The 19,057-nt window shown below is 48.2% G+C and overlaps 2 protein-coding genes across 5 annotated transcripts in view; one reads left to right on the top strand and one right to left on the bottom strand.

The window, feature by feature from the left end:
• The first annotated feature begins 8,235 nt into the window (after positions 1-8,235).
• On the top strand, positions 8,236-13,198 carry Pebp1 (phosphatidylethanolamine binding protein 1). The gene is made up of 4 exons (XM_040731216.1): positions 8,236-8,432; positions 9,839-9,948; positions 10,247-10,347; positions 12,367-13,198. Exons 1-4 carry the CDS (start codon positions 8,298-8,300, stop codon positions 12,582-12,584), a joined length of 564 nt encoding a protein of 187 aa, XP_040587150.1. The 5' UTR covers positions 8,236-8,297; the 3' UTR covers positions 12,585-13,198.
• A 3,900-nt stretch (positions 13,199-17,098) lies between these two features.
• The window catches only part of Taok3 (TAO kinase 3), a 161,149-nt gene continuing 159,190 nt past the window's right edge, over positions 17,099-19,057 (bottom strand). For all 4 annotated transcript variants that reach the window (XM_040731174.1, XM_040731173.1, XM_040731175.1 and 1 more), the window contains one exon: positions 17,099-18,553. In XM_040731174.1, coding sequence (XP_040587108.1) covers positions 18,392-18,553 — 162 coding nt within the window. In that variant the 3' untranslated portion in view covers positions 17,099-18,391. The remainder of the gene's footprint in view (positions 18,554-19,057) is intronic.

The raw sequence follows: 19,057 nt of genomic DNA, 5'->3' as shown, positions 1-19,057 counted from the left end.
CTTTTTTTATTTTTTTGAGAAAGTTTCTGTACACACAATCAATTACCTTCCACCTCTCTTCACTCCACAGGGAGCCAAGGGTGAAAGTCCTCACCTTCTAACATTCCTTTGGTCTCTCTGGCTTCTAAATTACCCATCCAAACAAAACAAACAAACAAACAAACAAAAAGACTCTCTCTGAGAGCCCAACGATCCCGGGAATTATGGAACAAAGACCAAAAGTCTATTTCATAATGTGGCAGAGGCAGACTCAGATGAGATGTTATGGGGCACAAGAAAGCATGTGGGGAGTTGCCGCCAATTGTCCCCTGAAAGATTTCAGTCCTGCAGCTGTGTGCAAGCCGAGCCTTTCCCCAAGTCCCCGGAAGTGCCCTAGCTTCAGAGAAGACCTAAAAGCCCAGGGATGCAGCCCAGCAGGCAGAGTGCCTGCTCTTAGCCTGAACCACATCCTGGATAAAACACACCCAGCACTGCCTAAGCCGGGTGTAATGGGGCACCTATGACCCCATCACTGTATAATCAGGGTGTAATGTGCACCTATCACTTGCACAGAGCTATGACTATGCACTTTGCAGGGGGAGGGTAGGAGGATCTGAAGGTCAGGGTCATCTTGGCTACAAACCAAGTTCAATTTCAACCTGGGATAAAGGATGCCGTCTCAAAACAACAACAAAAAGGGCTGGTTATGTAGCCAATCTGGTAAAGACACTGTCGACTCCAGAGTCTGACAACCCGAGTTGGATCCTGGAGGCCCTCCTGGTGGGAGATAACTTATTCCTAAAAGTTGTCCTCTGACTTCTCCACAAGCACCATGGTGCAGATGTGTTCGAGTATGCATGCTTGCATGTGGGCGAACACACACACACACAAAATGTGTGCTGGGACACACAAAAAGATAAAAGAATAAATGCAACAATTATTTAAAGTCAGGTGGTGGTGGCACATGCCTTTAATCCCAGCACTCAGGAGGCAGAGGCATTTAGATCTCTTTGAGTTCGAGACCAAACCTGGTCTACAAGAGCTAGTTCCAGGACAACAGCCTCCAACATCACAGAGAAACCCTGTCGAAAAACCAAAACCAACAAAACAAAAAAACAATTATTCAATTATTTAAAAAAAATCAAACATAGGTCAGGTGTGGTGACACACGCCTTTAATCCTAGCACTCTGGAGGCAGAGGCAGGTGGATCTGTGTGAGTTCAAAGTTGGCAGAGCTATATAGTGAGATTGTCTCAAACTGACCCCCACCCCAAATAAAAAGGAAAAAAAGGAAAGAAAATTCAAACACACAAATAAATAATTTAATTAAAACCCACTTTTCTTTTGATCACGTCAGCCTGAAAATTAATTATATGGAAGAAAATGATAATTGGAATATTAGTTTAAATAGATCTATTATTGAAATGAATCGTACCTGTTTCTCTTTTGCCTTTGACATATAGCTACTAGAATTTTAAATTACTTAATTAAGTGGAGTGCCAGAGACAAAATCCAGGCCATCACAGATGCTGGGCAAGTCCTGTACCACTGAGCTACTCCCAGCACTAGCCTTGAGATTCTAATGTCTGAGTTTCGTTTTTCTTTTCTCCCTCTCCTGTCTCTCTCTCTCTCTCTCTCTCTCTCTCTCTCTCTCTCTCTCTCTCTCTCTCTCTCTCTCTCTCTCTGTCTCTCTGTCTCTTTCTGTCTCTCTCTCATTTGAAACAGGGCTGTCCTGGAACTCACTCTGCACTCTGTAGAGATCCGCCTGCCTCTGTCTCCCGAGTGCTGGGATTAAAAGCGTGTGCCACCAACGCCCAGCTCTGTGAGGTCTTTCCTTTGAGTGGACGGGGAGCCATGCAAGCCCAGGACAGATGATGTAAGTAGTTTGAGAGGCTTCACTTCATTTGCTATTAACCCTGACATTAGGCCCAAAAATTTGACATAAAATGCTGTCCCTGTTGTTCTCCGAGAGACCTCCTGACTGCATCGTGCATGCCTAATTGGCTTATGAGAAAAGTCAAGATTGTACTTCTAATCTGCCTGTGTCTGTGAAGTGCAGGCATCCAGGAAGGCCCCAACAGAGCAAGGTGCCAGGCCCTCTGGAATGGGAGTTACAGGGAGCTATTAGCCACCTGATGCGGGTGCTGGGTCCTCTAGAAAAGCAGCTTGCACTCCTAACTGCTTAGTCATCTCTGTAGGTCAGCCAAAGAAACCTTCCCTATCTCTGTGGCAACAAGGAAATGACCCCACCCCACCATTCACCAATTAGTTGTGTCTAATGCAGTGGTTCTCAGCCTTTGGGTGCAACTGACCCTTTAGAAGGGGTCTCACATCAGATACCCTGCATACCAGATATTTATGCTATGATTCGTAACAGTAGCAAAATTACACTTATGAAGTAGCAACAAAAATAACTTCATGGTTGGGGGGAGGAGTCACCACAACACGAACTGCATTAAAGGGTCATAGCGTTAGGAAGGCTGAGAACCACCGAACTCTACATTAACACATAATCATGAATGAACTTGTTTGACTGCACGCCAGGCTAACAAGAGCAAAAACCTATTCCCGCGTCCACTGAGGACTTTGTCACCGCCCTGAGGGACTGACTTAGTACTCTCAAGTGTTTCCCAATGTCTCTGTTTACTCACCTTGAACTTCTGGATGGATTTTAATGACAGCATCCTCTCCCCAGTTCCAATTGGTCTAGGAGGTCACAGTAAATCCAAGGTTGCTGGGGTTTGATAATTCCAACTGCTTTAATTTCCGGAGGACACAGAATGTTATAGCAAATTCATAAGGTTTTGATATGTACAGACGGAGTTTGTTTGAATTAAGTGACTGATACAGCACACACTTTTTCTTGACCATGCATCTGTGCACGGTGTTCACTGATATGGCATAAATTTTTGCCCCCTCAATTGAGAGGGATGTCTGCAATGGTGTAGGCATTGTTCATATGCCACAAAGCTGTAAAGGTCAGCGAATAGCCAGCTGTGGTCAGTGTTATAACAGTGCCCTGGCTTGGTACTCCGTATCTATGATCCCTGCAATCCGGAGGCTGAGGCAGGGGAATTATGAGTTCTAGGTCAGCCTGGGTTAGACAGCAAGACTATACTTTTCCAAAAAAAAAAAAAAAAAAAAAAAAAAGGTGGAAGGAAGGGCTGGAGAGATGGCTCTGAGGTTAAGAGCACTGGCTGCTCTTCTAGACATCCTGAGTTCAATTCCCAGCAACCACATGGTGGCTCACAACCATCTATCTCATACCCTCTTCTGGCATGCATGCCAGAACACTGTATGCATAATAAATAAACACATAAACCTTTTTTAAAAAAAGTTCAAAGCTGTGCATTGGTGGTGTATGCCTTTAATCCCAGAACTAGGGAGGCAGAGGCAGAGGCAGAGGCAGAGGCAGAGGCAGAGGCAGAGGCAGAGGCAGAGGCAGAGGCAGAGGCAGAGGCAGAGGCAGAAGGATCTCTGTGAGTTCGAGGCCAGCCTGGTCTACAAGAGCTAGTTCCAGGACAGCCTCCAAAGCCACAGAGAAACCCTTCCTCAAAACACCAAAACAGACAAAAACAAAAACAAAACCAACCCCCTCCCCCCAAAAAAGTTCAAAACAGGGACCAGCAAGATGGCACAGTAGGTCAAGACTGTGAAGCCTGAAAACCTGTGTTTGAGTCCCAGGACCCACATGTCGAAAGAACAGAACAAACTCCTGTGGGTTGTCCCCTGACCACTCCCCATCTGCTCCCCCATGCATAAATAAATCATAAGTAAATGTAACCTTAAAAACCCAAAAAGACCAGGAATGGTGGCACACACCTTCAGTCCATGTACTTGAGCCAGGGAAGCAGATGGATCTCTGTGAGTTCAAGGTCAGCCAGGCTACACAGTGAGACCTTGTCCACAGGAGTGGGGGTGTTGGGACATAGACGCCTTCCATCAGTGGAGTTACTGGCCTGGATGTAAGCAGGCTGCAGGTGGCAGAGGTGCTCTTGCTCATCTACAGCTGTGAAAGAAAATCACTACAAACTTGGAGGCTGGAGACAACACAGATTTGTCACCTCTCAGTTTCTGTGGCTCAACCTGTGGGGTTGAAGGAACTTTTCACAGGGGTCACCTGAGACCATGGGTACTTACTTTATGACTCTAAACAGCAGCAAAATTACAGTTACGAAGTAGCAATAAAAATAATTTTACGGTTGAGGGTCACCACATCAGGGGAACTGTATTAAAGGGGCACAGCATTAGGAAGGCTGAGAACCACTGCTCTAAGGGGTCAACTGAGGCTGGAACTGAGCTCAGGACAGAGCTGAGCTGTGTGGTATCTGAACAACCAACTAAACACAAGAAGGATGGAGAGTTCAAGGGCAGCCTCGGCTACTGAGGTAGTTTGAATGTAATTGGCCCCTATAAGCTCATAGGATGTGGTACTATTAGGAGGTGTGACTTTGTTGCAATAGGTATGGCCTTGTTGGAGGAAGTGTGTCCCTGTGGGGATGGGCTTTGAGTCTTATATGCTCCAGCCACACCCAGTGTTTCAGACCACTTTCTGTTGCCTGCAGGTCAAGATGTAGGACTCTCAGCTCCTTCTCCAGTGCCCATGTCTGCCTGCACACCTTGCTGCTCCATGATTATAATGAACTGAGTTTCTGAAGTGTAAGCCACCCCAGTTACATGTTTTTCCTTTATAAGAGTTGCTTTGGTCATGGTGTCTCTTCACAGCAATAGAAACCCTAAGATAGCTATGTAGCTGGTTGAAGGCCAGCCTGGGCTACATAGCATCTTGTCTCAAAAAGAAACATGCATCACCTGACTCTTTAAAGGAATTTTTTGTGGTTATTCCAGACGGGGTTTCTCTGTGGCTTTGGAGGCTGTCCTGAAACTAGCTTTTGTAGACCAGGCTGGTCTCTAACTCACAGAGATCCACCTGCCTCTGCCTCCCGAGTGCTGGGATTAAAGGCATGTGTCATCACTGCCCAGCTTTCAAGGAAATTTTTAAGGTGCCAGTGAGAGTATAAGGTGTGTTTTCAGCAACTTTGAGATTAGTAAGGACACACACACACACACACACACACACACACACACACAGCAATCCCAAGAAACAGAAATCCAGGAGACCATACAATTAATTTCCAAACCACTTCTCAGTCTGGGTCTTTGGCCAGCAGGCAGCTCCTATGTGTCCTGAGACCACAGTAGATCCTTACCCTTTGTCCCTCACAGTGGCAGCTTCTGACTGCAGACCACAGCCATAGGACAAAGAGCTTTGATGTCCTCTATGCATCCATGAAGTCCATAGTTGGCTAGAACTTGCTGTGCTTCAAAGATGACCTTGAACTTCTGGCCTTCCTGCCTCCACCTCCTGAGTTCTTGGATCTCTGATGTGCACTACTATATCCAGTTTATACATCCCCAGGCCCACAGTTTTTATCTGAATATTTACCTGTGTGTGTGAGCACTTGTTCCAGCACCTACGTGAGTTTATGTGCACAGTGTGCATGCAGGATCCTGGAAAGGCCATAAGAGGGCATCAGATCTCCTAGAACTGGAGTCACAGGCAGTTGTGAGCAGCCATTGGGATGCTGAGAACCAAACCTAAGTCCTCTACAAGAGAATCAAGTGAGTGAACCAGCAAGCTGACTCCCCCAGCCCCCACAATCATTTTTACCTTAAATGTCTCTCAGAGGCCAGTGTGCTACTGGGATTGCAGCCCATTGAGCTACTGGAGGTGAGAGAACAGAGTCCAGCTAAGCCTTTTTTCTTTATAAGTTGACTGTATCAGGTATTTGTTACAGTAGCACACGATTGACTGACACCATACAGAACAGTATTCTGACCAAATCAGCAAGCATCCAGAGTCTGTGCTTGCACAGGGAGCTCCCTAGATTCCCCCACAGCAGCACCTTAACCTGGAGGATTAGGGCATGTCTCTGATTCTGGAGAAGGAGGAGGCTTTCCAGACATTTGCAGGGACACCCAGCTCCTTAACTCAGGTTCACTGATGGTCTCTCTGTTCCAGATCCTGGAGACATCTCAAGCCACTCTTTGCTCACAGCAGGCCACATGGCTGTTGTCTTTTCTTCGCTGGGTTTAGGGCTTTGGCAATTTCCTGGGCCATGGAATGAGGAGGGAAAGGAGCGGTCAGGATCTCCAACAATTGACTCCAGATCACACCATTAGGGATTCATTGACACCAGGCAATCAGGCAATTGCTTTAAAATACACATTTCAGGGGCCAGGAAGATGGCTTGGCAGTTAGAGCAGAGTACTAGCTGCTCTTACAGAGGGTCTGAGTTCAGTTTGCAGCTCCCATTTTAGAGGCTTATAACTGCCTGTAACTCTGGTTCCAGGGATTCTGATGCCCTAATCTGGTTTCCTCAGACATCACATATGTACTCTTGTGCTGTCTTAGTTAGGGTTTCTATTGCTGTGAAGAGACACCATGACCACAGCAACTCTTATAAGGAAAACATTTAATTGTTTAGAATTTCAGAGGTTCAGTCCATTATCATGCTAGGGAGCATAGTGGCATGCAGGCAGACATAGTGCTGGCTACATCTTGATCTGAAGGCAACAGGAAATCGACTGAGACACTGGGTGGTATCCTGAGCATAGGAAACCTCAAAGCCCACCCCCACAGTGACACGCTTCCTCATGTGTGTAGTATATGCTGCATGAGTTTCTTTTTTAAAACTAATTATTATTATTATTTTTTTTTTTGGTTTTTTGAGGCAGGGTTTCTCTGTATGGTTTGGAGGCTGTCCTGTAACTGGCTCTGTAGACCAGGCTGGCCTCGAATTTACAGAGATCCCTCTGCCTCTGCCTCCAGAGTGCTGGGATTAAAGACGTGCGCCATCAACGCCCGGCTTTAAAACTATTTTTTTCTAATCTTTCTTTTGTAGGAGCCTCGTGAGCCCACAGATCCTCACACTCCCTCCAGGAGGCATTGTTCTTATAAGAGAGGGTCTCCTGTTGATCATTATAGCTTCTCTGTTCAAAATATCGTGTGTGTGTGTGTGTGTGTGGTTGTGGTGGTGGCTTAGTGGTAAAATATTTGCCGCCATCCGATCCTGACAATGGAACTCCATCCCTGACACCATATGGTAGAATATGAGAAACCGAACTTTCACAATTTTCCTCTGACCTCTATAGTGGGACCTGTGGCAATAATGTTCAATACCCCACTCCCGCCCCCCACAATTAATAAATAAATAGGAAAAAATATCAGTGCTTGTGTCCTCCATGGAGGATAGATTGTCCCCTACAGTCTATTAGATACACCACTATAGAAAATCCAGGAAGATGGGTTGCAATTAAATCCTAAAAACATGCTTCCTTCCGGAGGCCCATCCATTTTTTGACCGCTTCCAGCCTCTGGAGACTGAGCTGTCTAACCGCAAAGCTGGGGTTGGCTGGTCCAGTTTTGCTCATCCCTCTCAGTGTGGTCCTGTTAATTCCGCTTTCCATTTCTCTCTTTCAGGACCCCTGGGATGACCCGGGAACCACCCAGAGAATAGCCATATTCCGAGGCTATCTGATTGGCAACCTGAATTCCATTTAGTCTTGTAAAGTGGCACTGTCCGTTCCAGTCTGAGAAAAGCAGCCGCCATCTTCACGAGCTCAGCAGTGGCTACTAGGCGAGTCCCCGTCAAGAAGGGGCTTGTAGACTATTGACTGTCCCTCATAGGAGGTGGGGGTTGTCGTTGAAGCATCCAGCCACTTCTCCCCCCTATTTGTATGCAATTCTGACCTAACTTGCAGGCCTACCGGTTTAGTTTTTAAAGTTTATTAAAGAAATGTTCCAGTGTGGGCATTTATGGGGCGGTGTGCTGAGTGCAGAACTTTCAGTCTGGTGCTTTGGGGTCACCCGCATTCTGCAGATGAGCCCAACAAATTCATTGATTTCCTCCGGGGTTGAACTTCGGTGTCATTTAAAAAAAACGTTTAAAACAACAAAAGATAATGTAGGGAAGAAATCGCGCTCGTTTTAAGAAATTCAAGAGAAAAAGCAAGGCCTTATCATTGGGAATTGCGAAATGGGACAAAGAGTCCTTTAAATGCAACGAAGCCGCAAAAAAAAAAAAAAAAAAAAATCTAAACCGTAAGATTGAACGAGCTGCCCTGCAGGCGCTGGCGCGGAAAGGTGCGCCCTCACCCTGGCGCTTGGACCACCCAGCTCCGGATCAACCAATCAGAGGGCAAGGAGGGGCGCTGCCTTGCTTGCGATTGGTCCAGCAGCGGCGGATAATTGCGCAAGCGTCCTGGGTTCGCGGCACTCCGGACTCAGCGCGTGTGTGCTCGCCCTTGTTGTCGCCATGCCTGCGGACATCAGCCAGTGGTCCGGGCCGCTGAGCCTGCAGGAGGTGGACGAGCGTCCCCAGCACGCGCTGCGGGTCGCCTACGCCGGGGTGGAGGTGGACGAGTTGGGCAAAGTGCTGACGCCCACCCAGGTACCGCGCAGGCCTGCGGGCGGGGGAGGCCCGGGAGCAGCGGGACGGAGCAGGCCTCACACTCAGGGCCTCCCGGCTTAGCCTTTGCAGCCCCAGCTGCGCGACACGAGTCCCACCCGACAGCCGGAGGAATCTTATGTAACCTTTCTGAATAGTCCAGAACTTGCAGCCACCCCCCAGCGAGCGGCCTGCACTTCGCAGGGCTCCAGGGCCAGCGCCTTCCCACTACAATCCATTTTGCTGTTGGGGGTGGGTGAGATACTGAAGCCCCAGATGTAACTCCGCGCTCAGAGAAAGTAGGTCTAACCCCTCTCTTCGTGTACTTAAGAGTACAGGGTTTCGGATGGTGACTTGGAAGTTTCTGTCGGGAGGCCTGGCCGGTCTCCATTGTCCCAAACTTTGTGGGTGTCCTTGGGTGCTCTCGGTTTCTGGGCTCTTGAACTTGTTCAGTAAAGGCAGATTACACACCAGCTGGCTACTATATATTGAAAGGCATGGTGGCTCAGGACCCCAATAAAAGGTTGTGGAGGAGGACCTGGTGCTATGGTTGGACACCTGTCCCACCATTTAGTAACGTGGAATAATGTTGCTAAGGCTGGTGGTGTGTGTGTGTGTGTGTGTGTGTGTGTGTGTGTGTGTGTGTGTGTGTGTGTGAGTGAGAGAGAGAGAGAGAGAGAGAGAGAGAGAGAGAGAGAGAGAGAGAGACAGGGAAGGAGGGAGGGAGGTCTGGAATGGAATTTGTGTGTGTGTGAGAGAGACAGAGAGAGAGAGAGAGAGAGAGACAGACAGACAGACAGACAGACAGACAGACAGACAGACAGACAGACAGACAGACACGTAGGGTCTCGCTGTGTAGCTCTGGCTGGCTTGGAATGGAACTCACTGTGTGACCAAGCTGGCCTTGCACTCAGAGATCTGCCTGCTTCTGCCTTCCAAGTGCTGGGAATTAAAGGTGTGGGCCACATCTGGTTTCTTCTGGCTTCTTAAGATTTGTTTTCCTTTTAACTGTGTCGATGTGTGGGTATATGTGAGTGAGAGCAGGGAGCTCTGGAGGTCAGAAGAGGCATCAGATGTCCTGGAGCTGGGGTTAAAGGCAGTTAAGAGCCACCTCCCCATGGGTGTTGGGAATGCCCGTCCTTTGCAAGAGTTCTCATGACTAAGCTGTCTCTTCCAGCCCCAAGCATCACACTTTTAGTAGAAACCATACTTAGGCACTTCCATTAATCTGTTGCAGACTATAGTAGAGTACATGGATGAAAATATAAGAAACTATTTTTGTATCCTTAGTAAAAGGAAGTCAAAAAAAAACCCTCATGTTTTACCACCTTTTAGCAGTAAAAGGCTGCAAAGTGTTGAGTTTGAGAGCATTTCTGAATTTTTAACCTCAAACTGGTTCCTTCTTACAGGTTAAGAATAGGCCCAGCAGCATTTCATGGGATGGTCTTGACCCAGGAAAACTCTACACCCTGGTCCTCACAGACCCCGACGCTCCCAGCAGGAAGGACCCCAAATTCAGGCAAGTTGGGGAAAAGATGAGAGGCAGTCATGCATATGTGACCTGTCTAGTGGAAGTCCCTTGCTAGACAGGAACACATAGATCTGGAGTTCCCGCATGGTTTGTAGTGCGGGGAGGAAGCCTACCGGAGCCTCAGCCTCATAAATGGAGTTCTCTTTCTCTGTGTACATCCCTCTCACTCGTGTAAGCTTTCCCACCGTATCCTCTGCCATTGCAGCCCAGCATGGGGCGGGTGCTCCGTGCACCTCTGTCAACTGGTGCTCACAGTCCCTCATTCGTTTTCTCTCTCTCCCTCCAGGGAGTGGCACCATTTTCTGGTGGTCAACATGAAGGGCAATGACATCGGCAGTGGCAAAGTTCTCTCAGATTACGTGGGCTCTGGGCCTCCCAGTGGCACAGGTCAGTAAATCTGCTTCAGGGGAAGGGTGTGAGAGGAGACCGCGTGAGTGTTGGGCTGGCCCAGGGGGGCGGCCACAGGCCCAGTATATTTCTAAGTCTCACCCTCAGGGAGACACAAGCCTGCTTCTTGCTTTCCCTGGAGAATCCTTCCCTGTGCAGTCGCCATCTGTAGGAATATGGGGGTTCTGATGGGGTGGGCCCTCTGTAGAGTCACTTCTTGGTATCAGTGTATGCTTTTTGGTGGTCCTGTAAAATCAAAGCCGGGACCCTCCGACACTTCATAAGCTCTCTGTCACTGCGCTGTCATGTGTCTTTAACGAGCAGGGGTGCAGAGAGCAGGCAGTGCTGTGGGAGTTTGGAGTGGGGTTCTGCGGGCTGTATGTGGGGCAAACGAAGTTGAACTCCTCTGGTCTCTGTCTCAGTTCTGCTTTGTTGATCTTGGGAGTTTCGGGTCCTATAAACAGGAAAGGATCACTGTTTTCATACAAATGCTCAAAGACTGCCTTGTATATCTCTTTATAACTCTCCCTTTCTCCCTAAAATGTGGTTGGGTTGAAAAGATTTGTAGTGAGCCACATTGAAGACACACATGCACATGCATGCTTGCTCTAGCGACCCGCATTGAACACGCACTGCGTTTTGTGTTTACATGGACAGTGTGAGTCAGTGAGAGTCAACTTCGACATAGAAACTCCCCAAGTCACACAAGAACCCCGGAGCTGGTGGGAGACACAGTTACTGCCTGTTGCCTGTTACGTGGTGTTCTCATTCGCTGGAACAAGGACACGGGGGTGACGGGTGATGCATGGCAGAATGAGAACTTTTGTGCATTGTTCTGCCCTGAGAACTAACTGGAATAATGCATACCAATAAGGACAAGGACCGTTGCTTGTGGCTTACGGTGTAGCCGCGGGCCCAGAATCTTCCAGATGGTTTAAAGGCCTCTTGCATGTTCATAACAGGAGAGCAAAGAAACAAATTTCCTGGGGACTCTACGGTTCTCCAGGGCACCTACAAAAGCAGGTGATTTAATTATAGCTGGAGACGCTGGGGAGTAAAGCGAGTCTCTCGGGCAGGAGCGTGCTCTGTTTTGAAGACTAGAAACCCCAGCAGCTCTCCTGGGTTTTGAAGGGTTAGTTTGCATAATAAACTGATGAGATGGGAAGTTCCAGGCAGAGGATTTGAGGCATACGCATCTGGACACTCCAGAAGGATGGAGCCTCTTCCTGTCACCCCAAATGTTCCTGTGGCTCCCCAGAGCATTTTCTGCCACCTGCCTCCATGGGTCACTTTGGCCACCTTGTTGCCATTGGGCAGAGCTTGAGGGGTGTGTTACCTGGTAAGGGGCCTCGGAGTGGGAGTCATCAGGTTCTAGTTTCTAGTTCATTTCCTTTTGTTAATTAGTATTCCTTGTGACTGTGTGCCTCGTGGCTTGGCCTTCCTCTTGCTGGGCACTTGGGCTGTGGCCAGGATGTAGGTGTGGTGAACAGAGCCACTGTGTGCCTTCTGGCTGTTCCTCCTTGGCAGGGGTTTCTATCCATCCTGGGTAGATGCTGCAGGTCTAAGAGTTGCTCTGGAGTCTCCAAAAATGGATGTTCTATACCCAGTCAGCTTGTATGAGACTTCTGTGAGTCTGTGTGAAATCCTTGAAGGTCACTGATGCTTTTGTGACAAGTGGCATACCGTGGCTTCCTTTTCCAGCATTCTGATGGATGATGGCCATTTCTCTTTACCATCCTCATACTTGTAAATAGCTTTTTAACAAGTGGCTAAAACCATGTGATTTTGACATAGTTTCATGTAGCCCAGGCTAGCCTTGAACTTTTGGTATACTTGAATGAGCCTGAACTTCTGATGCATGTGCCAGGGTTACTAGTGTTCCCCATTACACTCCGTTTGTGTTGTGCCTAGTAGAAAACCAAGCCAGGGATTTGTGCATGTTAGGCAAGAGTATTCCTGGCAGGGGCGCATCCCCCACCCCCAAACTTACTGTCTGGTGATGCTTGCCTATCCCTGCAGGCCTCCACCGCTACGTCTGGCTGGTGTATGAGCAGGACAAGCCACTGAACTGTGACGAACCCATCCTCAGCAACAGGTCAGGAGATCACCGTGGCAAGTTCAAGGTGGCGGCCTTCCGCAAGAAGTATCACCTGGGAGCCCCCGTGGCGGGCACCTGTTACCAGGCGGAGTGGGACGACTATGTGCCCAAGCTGTATGAGCAGCTCTCAGGGAAGTAGGGGAGCTGTGGAGCCTGGTGGTCCTGGGGACTCCCCACAGTATTGTCAAGTTGTGCAAAGCATGCTGTTTCTTCTCCTTTCCTTCCTACCTCCTCGCGGGGAGTTCTGAGCTAGGGTAGAGGTTAGGGTGATTTCCCGCTGCCCATTCTTATGATTCTAATAGTTGCATCCCAGCTTATGTTTGCTCAAATTTAGGCTCAGCTGGGGGTGTTTGGTGTTCTGATAGAGCCCTCCTATTGTTAATTTAAGAAGCGCAGCTCTGAAAAGCAAGGTACCCTGCCAAAAGCAGGCCCACTGGGGTGAGGGCTAGTGTTGTCTGTGCATGGTTTGACAAGGACTGTGTCCAGAACCAGGCACGGTTGTTTTTAGAGTCCCCCCCCACTGAGACAACCCAAGGCTTCCACTTCAGTCAATTGCTGACAGTCCAGCGTGGTCGGGCGGCTGCACGGGTGTCGCTGTCCTGTAACCCCAAAGAACAGGGGTTCTTTGCTGAGGCGTGGCCATGGAGAGAGGGGCTAAGTCTTGCTTCTCAGTAACGGGAGCAAAAGTCACTGGAGTTGCTGGGTGTGCTAATCTTGTCTGTTTATCGTCAAATAAAACTAAAAGGCATTGGATTCAGACATGGACGTGTTTTCCTTGCTGCGTCTGGGTTTCACACATGGGCAAAGTCAAGGCTCTCTGAGGCACGCAGCCATGCTCTTCCCCTCCCCCTCCAGGTGCTTATAAAGGGAGGGCAGTGGCTGCAGTGCTCGCAGAGTCAGGAGTGGGGGTGCACACCTTGTGTCCTAGCACTTGTGAGGCAGAGGCAGGTGGCTCTCTGAGTTCTAGGCCAGCCTCATTATCTCCTTAGTGAGACCCTGTCTAACAAGAACAACAGCAAAAAACCCTCAAACCCCCAGGTTTCAGCCTGGCCCGGGAGTGGTAGATCAGATCTGTAACCCCAGCATTTGGGAGACTGAGGCAGGAGGATTGTGAGCCTGGGGACAGCTTGGGCTACATAAAAAGTAATAAAGGTCACAAAGATGACTCAGCAGGCAAAAGCACTTGTCACCAACCCTGATGTCCTGAGTTCAAACCCTAGGACCCAGATGGTGGAAGGAGAAACCTGACGACTGCAACTTCAGTCACGGACCTTGGCACGTGGCACCCAAACACACATAAATGGAACTTAAAAAGTATTTAAAGAGAAACAGGCTTGCTTCAGGCCAGGAAGCACCTTCACTTCCGACAAGTTCTTCTTGTCAAATACACGTGTTGCTTTTGTACCCTTGTGACATCTGACCAGCAGGAAAAGCATAGCTAGGTGACCCCGGCTGTGGTGGGGGGACTGTAAAGGGGGTTCACATCCTACCAGGGCAGACAGCATGAGGCTGCAATCAGCTGGGCAAGAACTCTCAAAGGCCCGAGCCTTTGGCCATTTCCTCCAACCAGAAACATAACTCTAAAGTATTCATAGCCCTCTAAAGCAGCACTGCCACCTGGGAAAATAATCCTGCAAGATGCTGATCAAACTCACAGCAGCCCTATTGCATCCTTTGGTGCCAGGAATGGGACCCAGGACCCCCTTGTGCTACCCACATTTCCCACAAGCCTTCCCCTTCGTGGTGGCGAAAGGCTGTGTCAGTATCTTGGAAATGCACACTCTTTCTGGGTCATTCACAGAGGAGCAGGTGGAGGAGGCTCCCAGCTCCTGCCCTGTATCAGAAGGCTCCTGTGATTTGGGCTCATGGGGAAGGGTACCTTTACTGTGTTATTGTATGGCCTTACAATATACCTCGGGCAGGCCTTGAACTTACAATTTTGCCTCTGCCTCCCTGGGTCTCTGGAATTACACCTAGCCTACCTCCTAGTACTTTCTTGGGCAAATGTTGAGAACATGGCCTGAAGAGTGGGATAAGATAGGTAGATTTTGTGGAAAGTGTTTTTTAAAAAGTGATGAGGGCAAAGTAGTCTTCTGCTTCCTTGTCTAAACAGGTGTAGACTTGGGCAATATGACTTAGTGGGCAAAGTCACTGCCACCAAATCTGATCCTGGGGGACACCCACGCTGGAAGGAAAGAACTGACTACATTGCTGTCCTCTGACCCTCATGTGTGAGGTGTGGCACACAGGGGCATGCACACATACACAAGGTAAGAAATGTAATAAATGGGGGCTGGAGATATGCCTCAGTGGTTACGAGCACTGGCTGCTCTTTCAGAGGTCCTGAGTTCAATTCCCAGTGCCCACAGGACAGCTCACAATCCAATGCCCTCTTCTGGTCTGCAGGCATATATGCAGACAAGCACATGTATGCATAAAAAATAAATATTATAAAAAAAGGGCTGTTGAGATGACTCAGAGGTTGAGGGCACTGGCTGTTCTTACAAAGGACGTGGGTTCGATTCAATTCCCAGCAACCACACTATGGCTCACAATCATCTATAATGAGATCTGGTGCCCTCTTCCGGTGTGCAGGAGTACATACAGGCAGAACACTGTATACATAATAAATCTTTTTTAAGAAAGAAATGTAATAATGATTAAAGTGGATCTGGTTGACATATAAGGGTTTGGAATGAACACAAGAGTGTTAGTGACAACAGTTTGAGGGTGCAGTGTGCAGTCCATCATGGTGGGAAAGGCATGGCAGCGGGAGCGTGAAGCAGCTGTCACGTGACATCTGCCATCAGGAAACAGAAATGAACTCCTCTCACTTTCCCCTATGTGCTAGAACTGTACCAGTTAAGGATTCTAGCCCATGGCATGGCTACACCCACAAGTAGGGTGGATCATGTCACCTCAGTTACCTTAATCTAGATAAGCTCTCACAGGCCTGTGCTTGTCCCTTACGATTTGACTCTAGATCCTGTAGTAATAATATTAGCCATCACAACAGGTGTCTCACAGTACAACAAGGCTCACAGCCCAGTATTAACTTAAAATCTGATCCTGTTATTTTGTGTATATTTGTATACATTCACATATGCATGCATAATGTGTGGGTGTGCACCACAGCATGTGTGTGGTCAGTGGATGACTTGTTCAGGTATTGAACTCACGCTCACCAGGTTTGCACAGCAAGCTCCTTCGTTGCTGAGCCCTCTCGCTGGCTCACAACTGGTCCACAGCTCCGTAGTATTTCTAAGGTTGGAATCCAGGGACCTTCCTTGCAGGAGTGGGCTGTAGGGTTTGAACTCACACGATCAGACTTTTACCCACTAATCTATCGTGCCAGCCCATAAACCTTTTTAAAAATCCTTTTTAAACTCTGGGGAGTTTACTACATGCTGGAAGGGAGGACTCTGCTTTCTGCCCTGTTCTTGTGTGAGTGTTTTTTTTTTTTTTAATATCTGGTTTTTGTTTGTTTGTCTTTTGTTTTTTTGAAACAGGGTTTCTCTGTGTAACAGCCTTGGCTCTCCTGGAACTCGGTGATCTGCCTGCCTCTGCCTCCTGAATGCTGGGATTAAAAGTGTGCTCCACCATGCCAGGCTCCTCCAGCGTCAGCGTGTTGACCATAAACACTAACGGGTTGAGTGGTCAGAGAAGCTGTTACCCTGGGCTTTATAGAGAGGAGTTAATCCATGTTAGTAACTATTTGTAATTTTACACTTTCAGATCTAGATTGTCACAATGAGACTTACAGGTTACACATGTACTTGATAACTCACTCGCTTTTAGGGTCCAAGAATGGTCCTTAGGTCCTCATTTAAAAGAGAAGTGTTGGCAGGGGCTGGGGCTGGGGCTGGGGCTGGGGCTGGGGCTGGGGCTGGTACAGTCCTAGCACACAGGAGGCTGAACTTAGTCCCCAGCCCTGCAGAATGGGAGACTGCATGTGACCTCCGCTTGGCTAAGCATGCCTAAGCAGCCCAGCTCTCAGGTAATTAGGAAAACACAAAACAGGACTGGGTGGGACAGCACACGCCTCTAATCCTTCCAGGACTCTGGGGAGGTGACGGGGCAGAAGCAGAAGGATCTCTGTGAGTTCCAGGGTCCAGCCCAGTCTACATGGTGAGTACCAGAAAAAAAGAAACCACCAAAGTGGGAAGACCAGAAACAAACAAACAAACAAGAAACCGTAGAGACAATAATAACAAGAAAGCAAAATCCAATTTCAGTATGCACGGTTTGAGAGCTAAGGTGACAGGTGTGAGACACCCCGGAAGTTGTTTTCACTACATAGTTGCTCTAGTGAAAGGAGACCAGGAAGGGGTGGGGTCTGTGCTACAGTGGGAGTCTCCAATGGGAACGCTCCGGTACCTCCTCCACAGTTTGCTCTTCTTCATGGGGTTCAGTCCTCTTGTCTGCGATCCCGTGTGGCTCAAGCTTCTAAGGTAGGGGCACCGAGACTGGGCCGGCCTCTGTGAGCATGCGCACCTCCATCTCGGTCCCGAAGAATAAACTGGAGGGTTCGGCTTTACCTCAGCATCCTTCTGGGAGGAAGCCCTGGAGTATGGTTCCAGGAGGGCTCAGCCCTCAGAGGCATCCCAGAGGCACCTAGAAGGGAAATCCTGCTACAAGAACACAGCCAGGCAATGTGACGAACACTTTTATTTACAAATATAATTAAAAGCCCTGACAGTTAATCATGCTCTTCCTTGGAACCTGAAAAATGTGGGTTTTCTTTTTAAGTGTGTTTTTTTAAGGTGCATGCAAAAGGAGTAAAGCCTTTTTTTCTTCATCATTTTTTATTGTAAGAAAATACACAGTTTGAAAGGATGAATAATGCAATATTTATGACCAAAGATAGGGGGAGCGGGGAGGGGAAGGAGAAAAAAACGGAGATGATCGGACTGAAAAGACATTGAACTCCAGAGACTGAACCAGAAACCGCGGGGAGGTGGGCGTAGGTGGGGGGAGGAACAGGAGGAGGAAGTAAAAAAATTTTGATCAGAGAAACAGTTAAAATACAATATGAAAATAAGCAATTCCTCTCCTTAGATTCCCTCTATACACAAAATACATGATTTGCCAAAGCCCAATTTTGTGCTACTGGGATTCTGTGAGTTCCATAAGTGTATTCGCACCGTCCGCAACAGCAGAGGATGCCGGGATACAGTAGACCAGGCTGACGGCAAGGCAAACTCTTGCCGGCAGACTCTTAAAAATCACAAGCTCTCTCCACCCCACCCACCCACCCCGGCCCCAAAATAGTAATAATATGTTACCACTTCATATGTACATCACAATTAGTTCCTGTAAAATGTATCAAATTTTCAATCTTTAATAAAACTTTGTTTTTTTTAATTCCTGATGAATAAATACCAAAAAAATAAAATAAAATAAAATTATGCAGCAGCTGGTTAAGGTGTAAGGCTGCGGATTTTGTGTCTCTCTCCCCCTTGGCATGTATTATTTAGTTTTCTTTCTTTAGTTTTTTTTTTCCTTCACTTTCACTGGTTGGTGACAATGAGGGATTGCTTAAAGCAATATCCATCTGTGTTCCATCGCCGTTTGTTGGTTGACTGACTCTAGAACCACCTCCAAGGTTCTCAACAGAACATCCGTGAGCCACACCGGTACTTCGGTGCGGACAGTGGACAGTAGGGGCTGCCGGGCGGCCAGCACTGAAAGTTGACATGGGGGAGGGAAGGGCCCCTGATGGAGTAAGAGTAAACAGGCACTAGTCCGACACGGTGTCAGGAAGAGAGAGAGAGAGAAAGAGAGAGAGAGGGAGAGAGAAAGAGAGAGGGAGAGAGAAAGAGAGAGAGAGAGTGTGTGTGAAGTGAGAGCAACGCCCGTTAAAATGGGGAATGTAGTTTTGCAGGGTCTGAATTTTTTTGTTTTCTTTTTTTCATTTTTTTTTGTAAATGGCAAAAAAATTTAATCTCATCTATAGTCCTCCTTAGGAAAATCTAATGTCACCAAATTTCCAAATCCCATTCTGAGGCTCTCCATGTCAAAAGTCTCCGTCTCTCGCTCTTGTCTTTCCAGGAGGATCTTGATTCTCTCGCTGCGTTCCTTCTGCAGGGCGGCCAGCTCCTCTTCAATCTACACCAAGCAGAGAAGTGGGCCTCAGTACCAATGCTCGCCCCCACAGCCATGAGGGAATCCCCCACCACGAGCGCATGCGTGCCTGCATGTACACAAACACCTACACATGCGCACATGAACGCAGACACACTGGAGTGGGCTACAGCCTAGATCTGAGAGTTGGGAGCCCAGTAATAAATTGTCTTGGATTTGATCCACTATGTCTCAAATTTGCTAGGACTGGGAGTGGGGGTTGGGTGGTATGACTGAGTGTGGGTGGGGTGGGGGGTGGAGGTGGTGATGCTGTCTGAGCCTGGGCTGATCCAGGTCAGTGTTCTCCCTCTTGAGTATAATATAATGAGTCTGTTGTGACTTTGTGGTGGGCCTGAGTGAGCTCAATTCTGGAGCAGTGGCAGGAAGAGCAGGCTACTGTGCTACTGGGGAGACATAGAGAGAAAGCGAGGGCAAGAGGTCACCAACTTGAGATGCTGTGTCCAGATGTTTGTGGGCAGCACAAGGGTG

This window comes from Mesocricetus auratus, unplaced genomic scaffold (assembly GCF_017639785.1).
Source record: "Mesocricetus auratus isolate SY011 unplaced genomic scaffold, BCM_Maur_2.0 Super-Scaffold_100025, whole genome shotgun sequence".
NCBI lineage: Eukaryota > Metazoa > Chordata > Mammalia > Rodentia > Cricetidae > Mesocricetus > Mesocricetus auratus.
The sequence above is the reverse complement of the archived record's forward strand: the minus strand, read 5'-3'. Positions and strand labels throughout refer to the sequence as shown.